Genomic DNA, 10,000 nt, shown 5'->3' on the forward strand with positions numbered 1-10,000 from the left:
TTGTGATGTTACGGTAAAACAAAGCGTCCGGCTGACTTAGTTGTTCCCTGCGTTCAAAATTCAGTCGGGGGCCCTTTTTTTGAGAGAGACGTTAAACATTCAAATTCTACCTGATTTATCGTCAAACGCCTAAAATGAATACATTATGGCCTTATATTATGTTAGATGACTTGATTCACAGGTGGTCAGAAACACTGTAGAGCGCTTAAAAATTGGTAAAAACGGGAATACTGAAGGAAACATTTGTTTTATATGTATATTATTAGTGACACGTCACATAGTTTGTCCAAAAACATGTCACTTACAGGACAACTCCTGGCGCTCTCTTTGGACACGAGACTCAATTTTCATTTTTATTAGCCGAGAACTAAAGTGGAAGTGAAACTGAAGTACTTACACATGGGTTTACTAAGTTAACTGCTGCACTTATGAATAACATGTATTTAAAATTTTGGCCAGAAAACTCGTCCTTCAAATATCGATCGATTTAAATGACCTTCATCTTGACAACACTTGGTTTGCCTTTCCAGAGTACTGCAGTTAACTGGTTAATGAGACCTCGTTTTTTAAATGTTTTAATTGGGTTTTTTTCCAGCCCTCACCTCTATCGTCTCCATCTCCCCAGATACCTGGTAGCCAATAAGTTGACATCACTTCCTGTTCGTGTCCAGATGTATTTTATTACAGCCAAAGTCAAAGTGTGAGCACAAATACAAGAGTGAAGTATCCCTGATATCGTACAATAAGATCGCCGATACATAAGCCGTTGTGTTGTTGTGTGTTTTTACATTTTTATATGGCCTCGAGCTTGTTAATTGATTTGTTTTTTCTAAAATCCTACAATTAATGGTACCCTACGATTTATCAGGGATGTAAATCTTTCAGAATTATTAGGATTTCCTATTTTTCAGACATTTTCTAGCTTCCCCAAACAATTTAAATATTTCTTAATACCTCACTACCAACAACTCTTGTGATAAGAGATACTGCTGTACATATAGAGAATTTGTAGTGAATATCCATTTTCAATGTACTGAAACACTTAATTTACACTACTGTTGTGTCAGTTATGATTATACGTGTATTTAACCATTCAACTTATTTCCACGACAGCTTCCGAATTTTAATTCGGAAGTACTAAGGATTGATAGCGTTCGAATTTCCGAATTTTCCTAATTTTAATTCGGAACTAGATTCACATCTGTTGTGTAAACAAGGAGGGTTATTTTTAGTTTACCGGAAGCAAAACATGGGCTGCAGAATCGAAAGTAGAAGATGGTGGATACATATCGAGTATTCATGACTGAGTTCTGAGTTGTTGTTACACTTTCTTCCTAAGGCTCAATTGGAATGTATTTCTGTTTCTGTAAGTAATTCCTGTGTGTTGCAATTCATTCCAGTCATAATGAGTCTGAAGATACATTTCCCTTAGCCTTGGTCTTTATGAGAAATTTCTATGGGGTCTCTCTGGTTGAGACTGCCACGAACTTTTGACTGTGGTGGGGGGAAAACTCAAATTTGTTTGTTCTCATTGAAAGCTACACCAATAAAGTAAAGTAAAGGGCTTTTAACACGATTCTAAACCTAATGTAGTATTTTAATTGTAATGTACTTCTTATTGCCTTTGTTATTAGCAGAAGGGTTTGGGGCCTGAGAGAATGATAAATATCGGGAGGTGACCATCTTTCCAATCTCAAAAGGTAGCGTCAATTGCCAAGGACCTTGACAATTGTCAAATCGTCAATTGCCAAGGACCGTGTCAGTTCATCAACTACGCATGTGTACTTTTAACTGCCACGGAGTACCTTTAGTGTCACGAAGTGATGTATTGCCACATAGTGATGTTATTAATATTAATTAATACTCTCTTTTACTCTCTCTCTCTCTCTCTCTCTCTCTCTCTCTCTCTGTGTGTGTGTGTCATTTTCTCTTTTTTTCTCTCTCACACACTATCTCTCTTTCTGTCTGTCATTTTCTCTTTTCCCTCCCTGTGCCATTTTTTCCTTTGTGTGTGTGTATTTCTCTGTCATTTCCTCCCCCTCTCTCTCTCTCTCTCTCTCTCTCTCTCTCTCTCTCTCTCTCTCTCTCTCTCTCTCTCTCTCTCTCATATTTCCTCTTAATGTCACGGACCTTGCCAGTTGGTAAATCGTCAACTTTTTAGAATTAACTGCCACGGATTTATCTTGTTGCACAAATGTTTTACGTTAATTGTTCCTTATTAAGACGATGTGCAGTATATTTCCTTTAAAAAAAGGAAATCTTACTTTTTTTTTTTAATCTAGGACTTGACAGGGATTTGCCACTTCATTCTTCTGGTTTTTTTTTTTTTTTTTTTTTTTTTTTTTGCTGAATCCGAAATCAACAGCAATTTTTGTTTTGATTTTGATATTATTTTAACTTGTCTTGGAATTCGTGAAAAGACATAAAAATTAAAAACAAAATTTCCACAACGATTGACAAGGAATGAGTGAATGGCATGGAAGAAAGTAGAAAGTGATGTGATTCGAGATTCGTATGCGCGCAAATCGAGGCTCGACTGAAATCACCACATGCAGCTGAAGAGTTCCAATTTGACTCCTTGGCAGTTGATGAACCGTCAACTACCAAGGACTCACTCCTTGGCAATTGACACTTCCATCTCAAAATTGGCCTTAGTAATGATATGGCTGTTGAAATTTGAGTACGAGTTTTTACTATTGTCAGATTCATTTAGTCATTGGGGGTAATATTTTGACCTGAATTTAATTTTGATATAAAAGTTTAGGTGTTGGATTACGTGCAGTGAAAATAAGTTAAGAATTCCAAAATTCTGATTTTTTTCAGTATCCCAAACTAATTTAACCCTGTTTAATCCATAAAGATAAGAATAATACTAAATGGGCACTGATTTAAGCATGAACAACACCAAATAATGGTATTTCCTCCTGACAAAAAGGAGACATAAATCATTAAAATCCATCCATAAACAAAATAATTTAGATTTTATTCTGAGACTTATCACTCAAAGTCCTAAAAATGTTGTCACAATCACAAGGCCATTTATCACCTCATTCCTGGAGTGTCACTTGGAGTTTAGACTATTGAAATGAGCTCGCAGAATTTCAGAATTTTTTTCAACTTTGCATTTACATCCCTGATTTATGTAGATACGTCGTTAGCTTTTAAGTCGGACAATGGGCCTGGAAAGTTTGTCATATAGTTTCCATTTTTTAAAATAATTCCTCACGTCGAACACTTGGATTACCCAAACACTGATCTTATTCAATCGCCAAGAGCCAATTGCTATATGTTACTATTAAAAATATTGATATTATTATAGGGAAGTCTTTGTTTATTTCAGCGACAAGTGATATGAACGAACAAGTGATATTGAACGAAGGTGATATAACATAGACTATAATTTATTGTCTGTGACATATCATTTTCTTTCCGAGATGCCATACTCCATAATCTATATCGAATTATTATTAAGCATGTATCCGTGGTTGTGAAAAATGGAAGGGAGGACAACATAGAATTAAAATCAGGGTCCAGTTATTTCTTCTTCTTTTAAAAAAATTGTGCAATGGAACAACTCAAAAATAAGTCATTTCACCAGGTTTATTCTTACGACTAACTTACTTATCCGAACCAGAGATCACCTGAGCTCTAGCCCTTCGGTCTTGTGCCATGACGTAGAAGTTAGACGTCTTTTGTAGTTGTTCCAGGTGACTGACTATACAGTGTGTTAATGATGCTTGGATTTGGAGGGAGAAATGTGAATCTCAGGTTTATTCTTAAGAAAACAATTTATTTTCGTAATTCAAGTGTGATAACCGATGTAATAGAGAGCCACTTTTTCGAGAAAACTGCTTTCAGCTGGTTATCACTTTTTTCTTTCAAATTGGTAATATTTCACATCTAAACCCGAACCGTAATTCGAATTTGAAATTTTGTAACACCCAAGAAAATGTTTAATTCTCTAATTTTCATTTGTTTATATTAAATGTTAGTAGACGTCAACATAATCTCGACGATTTCATTACATTTTGTAAATTATGAACATTTCTGAATTTAATGTATGTTTCGGTTTAATAAATACAAATATTGGCGACGTAAAAGGTTACCTTTTTATCAAAAGTGTTAAGTATGAACGATTATTTTTTTATCATAATGGTTAAGGATTACCACAAGAACACGTCCACACTTCTCATTTTAGATTTCTTGTCAAATAAATCAGGATTATGTCTGCAATAATTTGATTTCTTTTTCATGTCACTTTGACAGATTTTTATCCCAGAATCCTTGGACATGTGACTGCGATCTCCTTTACGTTATCGACCACATCAATAGAAATGCAAAAGACTATCGTCATGTGAAATGTAAACTCCCTGTGGAGATGAAAATGGTGGATGTTAATCCCCAACAGCTGAAATGCAGTCATTTGAACACAGGTGATCATTGCTTGTACTTATTCTGTGATATGTGGGCTACTACTATGACATAGAAATCTTGAGTTGTTGGTAATATGTTGCAGCGTCGAAAAAGAACAAAATACATTATTATCAAAAATATTTTCTGTCTCAAAATTTTCTTTAGCCAATAACAGAAATATTAATTAACAAAAACAAGTATTGTAACAAGAGTTGAAACATTGCAATAAGAGAAACTTTGATGACAGTTTTTTTCACTCTGTGACTTGATGGTTTGCATTTTGTATACTATGGCAACGACTATTACCTGTGACTTGTGAAGATGATTTCATGACGAGCTAATTCATCTGTTTTTGTACTTGAGAGGAATGGTTGATATTGCATACTTGTAAATCAAATCATCTCCATAATTATATGTATCATTATTTATGACTTTGACATACTATTTAACTTTATTTTACCTAATTCACCTGCTAACTAATTGGCCTGACAGGCGTCTTGTCTCGTTCTGCATGTTACATGTTGCTGTTGGTAAAGGCCTTGAGCATGTTTAGTGGATATTGGGCTATATAAAAGAGCTCAATTTTTAAAAAATCTGTGGCTATGAAAGGCTTGCAAATGACCGCTAATATTAATCATTTTACTTTATGACATTTATGATTTCTCTCTAGATATATAAATATCTCGCGAACAAGGTGTCAAAGCACTTCATGGAACGGGTGACTGTGGACGCCCTTAATTCTATTAATGTTGTGCGTGTCGCTCGCAGAGCTGTTGCCTCCCCATACGGATAAACCCAAATGCTATGACACTTTTAATGACAGACCATAAAACAAATTGCAATTCTATAAATATTTAGAATTTGTTAATTTTGATAAAAAGGTATCTTTTGTTTGTTGATTTTGCACATGGTTTTTACAAACGTAAATTACAAGTTTACATAAATTATAAGCGGTTCATTACATTAAAGTGCTCAGTCCATTTCTTACGACCGTAAACTACACAACGCCCAGGTCCTTATGCTTGAAAGCTATTTACTCTTCATGTTCTTTGATTATGATAGGGTCATGGGTTGAACTATTCTTCCCAAAGCCGATGCTTTAGTATTCCTTTCATTTGACTCTAAACAATTCATATCACACCACGAAAAGAAAGAATCATTTCAATTTTTAAATAAAGAATGGCTTTGCTAGAATCCGTATAACTTGTATCCATTAGATAAGAGTGGAATAGCTAAAAATATTTTAGAGTATCAGTTATAATGTATTAAATTCATTTCTAGATTGGTGAATTCATTTTTTGTTTTATAGACGCCCGAAAAGCTGTCACGTTTTGGTGAAACACAAATAAGTAGGTATTCAATTTTGAAACCCTTTTTCTCCACCGTTCTTATTGAGAATATTTTTGTTGTTACAGGGTGTTCTCATCCTTTGGAGGTCCGCAATGGACGCCACTGTGTGTGCATAGCGGGGACGGAGCCTACTTACTCAATGGGTATGGATATGCAATGTGCATGTGAGTAATAAAAATTGATTTGGTTGAAGTGAGGATAATCATGGTGGTAATTATAATTCTAGTTAACCTCCCAAAAAAATTGTTAATGTCAATAAAAAAGCTGAGTGGTGTGTACTGGGAGCAAACCAAAACGTGACGTCCTCCAAACTCGGGAAAATTTCCTCTTCATCTGAGACAGGTCATCTATTAATTTCTAATTAATTTTATTGTTTAACTTTTGAACCGTTACTTGCCAATATCAAAGCTCCCGAAATGATACTAAATACAACATTTTCTATGAATTATGAACTGACTTAAAACCACTGTTAGCGTGGCTGTGAGGCTTTGGAAGAAAATCATTTTACTCATGACATTAGCTGTATTTTGTTTCATAGAGACATTACCGAAGGGCAATAAAAGGATGTCCTTCAAACGCAATTAAGTATCTTAAGCTAACATAGATAGATGGAGACAAATCTTTTGAGCCATCAATGCGTCAAATCGTCAAGTAATAAAGTTTCTAGCTGCTCGCAAATGAATCTGGCAAACGGTGTCCTCTTTCAATAATAATAATAATAATAATAATAATAATAATAATAATAATAATAATAATAATAATAATGATAATAATAATAATAATAATAATAATAAATAATAATAATAATAATAATAATATAATAATAATAATAATAATAATAAAATAATAATAATGATAATAATGATAATAATAATAATAATAATAATAATAATAATAATAATAATAATAATAATAATAATAATAATAATAATAATAATATTACTTTATTGCATCCCAAAAAGGATTTTTTTTGTACAGACGTGTTATAATTTACACAATAAGATAAAAATATAATGGAAATATAATGCATATATAAAAAAGAAGCAGTTCCACAACCAGAGCCGCGCATTACATGAATAATTTCAACACAGTAAAATAGTTAATACTGTCACTATAAATTGAAAATGGAAACGATTGCAAAACAAATAAATTAATAAATTAATATTTACATTATTTGCAAGTAAAAAAATCGAAATAATTATATAAAATGAATATTGCTTGTTATTATAAAACCTAATACTGGACGGCAGAAACGATTTTCGGTGTCCCTCTTGTTGTTGAAATAGAGAAAGGACGACCACTCCTACCTGACATAATAACTGATGGTCTTAGAGGATCATGCCATTGTGGCGAAATAGGATATTTTCACATCACCTGTTATGCCATTTGGAAAGATATTCGCTTTAATCGTGTATACATGAAAAATGACCACTGACAAAGTGCAGAGCGGAATTTTATTTCTTAAGCCGGACTTCAAAATATGCTTTATTTTTTTCTTTTGTCTTTTAAAGAAAATTACGTTGTTTTTTGTTTGTTATTTAAGCCAAATAATTAAACAGCAAAAATATTCATAAAGTTCCTTTTTGAGCCTTTGGGGGACATTTCAAGAAGGTAAGGCCGACATTTAGTATCACTAAACAGAAAAAATAAATATTTCTCTCATGTCCAGACAGAAGAAAATTTTTTTGTCAACCATTCATCCCTTTCACCACAAAACCCCCATAACAACATCCCCTTCCAAGCTCAGCACACACACACACACACACACACACACAAGCACACAAACATACTAAAAATAAACAATTGGAAAACAACAAAAAGTATTCACAAGAAACCATTGTGTCAGTTCATTTGCCCTGATGATGCAGTGAAGATGCGGAAACAATATTGTAGGCAAAGAGGTGAGAAAGCTGTAATACTTCATTAAATACGCGCACATCAATATCTCAACTATATAATATATATATATATATATATATATATATATATATATATATATATATATATATATATATATATATATGAATCGTGTTTGATATAAATATGGTACGAAAAGTGCTCGACATGTAGCAATGGAGCGAATTATTATTTTAATATTTACCACAATGTTTGAGACAGTCTACATTAATGTTTCAGGCCCAATTAGCCATCGTCAGGACTGTTTAATAAGGAACATTGCCCGCTAAACAAATAATGTTTAGAATCAAGTTTAATTTACCAAGCAACAGTCACCGACACTAAAACAAACAAGCAAGAAAATATGTAGGACTAACAAAAAATAATTTCAAAACAAGATACAACCTCCACACCTCAACATTTAGAAACAATAACAAAAAAACATCCACAAAACTCAGCGAACATATTTGGAAATTAAAAGACAACAAACTAGACCACAACATTTCATGGAAAATTTTATCTAAAGCAACAGGATACAAACCAACATCAAAACAATGTAGCTTATGCCTGGAAGAGAAATATACTATAATCAAACACCCTCATGAAGCCACACTCAACACGAAAAATGAGATGTACAATACGTGTCCACATCACCGGAAGTTCTTGTTAATCAACTATAAACCGGAACCACTTCAACAAACAACAACAGTCAATTCATGTACCACACAGTCCTGACGATGGCTAATTGGGTCTGAAACATTAATGTAGACTGTCTCAAACATTGTGGTAAATATTAAAATAATATATATATATATATATATATATATATATATATATATATATATATATATATATATATTATATATATATATATATATTATACAATAGTAGAATAGCCGCTTTATTTACGGAGAAACAAATACTATTACGAACAGGCGCTTGTCTATATCAATCATTATACTATTGTGGAAATTAACATGGGTTGAGTCCAATGTGCACATATATGCAGGTCTGACAATCGAACGCAATTATGGATTATTTTGCGTTGGTCTGAGACTTTTTCTACTTCAACAATGAACTCATACTAATTTGGGTTATCAGACCTACAAATAAGTACGGGTAAATCGAGTCGAATCTTTTGAGCCATCAACGATCAAAATCGGTCCGGTACAATTTAATCTGGCAACCCATCTTTACCGAAAATTCAACCTCCGGTAAATGGCCGATGATTATTCCCCAGCAGATTTTATAAATAATCATTTTAATCAACGGGTGATAAAATTACTCTTGATTTAGAAAAGGTTTGCAAGTTGCTCGTATATCAATCTGTATAAAACAGTTTAATAATTTTTAGATTTGCAAGTAATGCTGTGTTCGTTGGCAACAATTTTGATCTTCAATCCTTTTTTATTTAATGTTTGTTTTTGAGAATAGATGATTCGACTTTTTATATATGAACTTTTTTTTAGACTGTCAACGTACGTCCTATCAACCGAAGCCTGGGATGTCCCCGTGTCGTCCTTGCTCGTTTGGTTCTGTTGGTCACGTGGGGCCTTCTCCTATCTGCGCATGCGCAAAAGGATACTTCACAAATGCTGAGGGTGATTGCCAAAGTAAGAGGAGATTGTACATTATGGAGAATTCGTATTATTCCCGTAACATAGGAATAGTGGATAATGACGTAATACTATTAGTATGATGATGATGATGATGATGATGATGATGATGATGATGATGATGATGATGATGATGATGGTGATGATGATGATGATGATGATGATTATGATGTTAACGATCATAATGAAGATGTTTTTTTTTATTTTAGTTGTTATGACGTATTATTAAAATTGTAATATTTCAGAATGCCCTTTGGATCAGTTCAAGCCTTTTGCCGGGGTGGGTATTTGCGCCCCGTGTACAGAAAGTAGTCAGGACGTAATGTGTAATATCAGAGGTCAGTGAATGCAATTAACAAAATCAAGCTTATGTATAAGAAAACATATGAGCAGAAAACCAGAAGACATAAAAATATAGAGACTAGGCGACTGAACGCCTTTTCGAAATTATCTTACAATTTATATATTGTATGGATTGAAATTAAATTTCTAGAAATGATGTAGATAGCGTAACTAGAAAATTATTATTATTATTATTATTATTATTATTATTATTATTATTATTATTATTATTATTATTATTATTATTATTATTATTATTATTATTATTATTATATTATCATTATCATCATCATCATCATCATCATCATCATCATCATCATCATCATCATCATCATCATCATCGTTACTATATTTATATTATTATTATTATTATTATTATTATT

At 32.8% G+C, this 10,000-nt stretch overlaps 1 protein-coding gene across 1 annotated transcript in view; it reads left to right on the top strand.

Moving 5' to 3' along the window:
- The window catches only part of LOC144975044 (uncharacterized), a 241,463-nt gene that overhangs the window by 205,627 nt on the left and 25,836 nt on the right, over nucleotides 1-10,000 (top strand). The window contains exons 15-19 of the mRNA XM_078918719.1: nucleotides 626-700; nucleotides 4,267-4,433; nucleotides 5,829-5,927; nucleotides 9,129-9,272; nucleotides 9,521-9,613. Coding sequence (XP_078774845.1) covers nucleotides 626-700; nucleotides 4,267-4,433; nucleotides 5,829-5,927; nucleotides 9,129-9,272; nucleotides 9,521-9,613 — 578 coding nt within the window. The remainder of the gene's footprint in view (nucleotides 1-625; nucleotides 701-4,266; nucleotides 4,434-5,828; nucleotides 5,928-9,128; nucleotides 9,273-9,520; nucleotides 9,614-10,000) is intronic.

The sequence above is a fragment of the Berghia stephanieae genome, chromosome 6 (assembly GCF_034508935.2).
Source record: "Berghia stephanieae isolate SIO BIC M18660-M18661 chromosome 6, UCSD_Bste_1.3, whole genome shotgun sequence".
Lineage (NCBI taxonomy): Eukaryota > Metazoa > Mollusca > Gastropoda > Nudibranchia > Aeolidiidae > Berghia > Berghia stephanieae.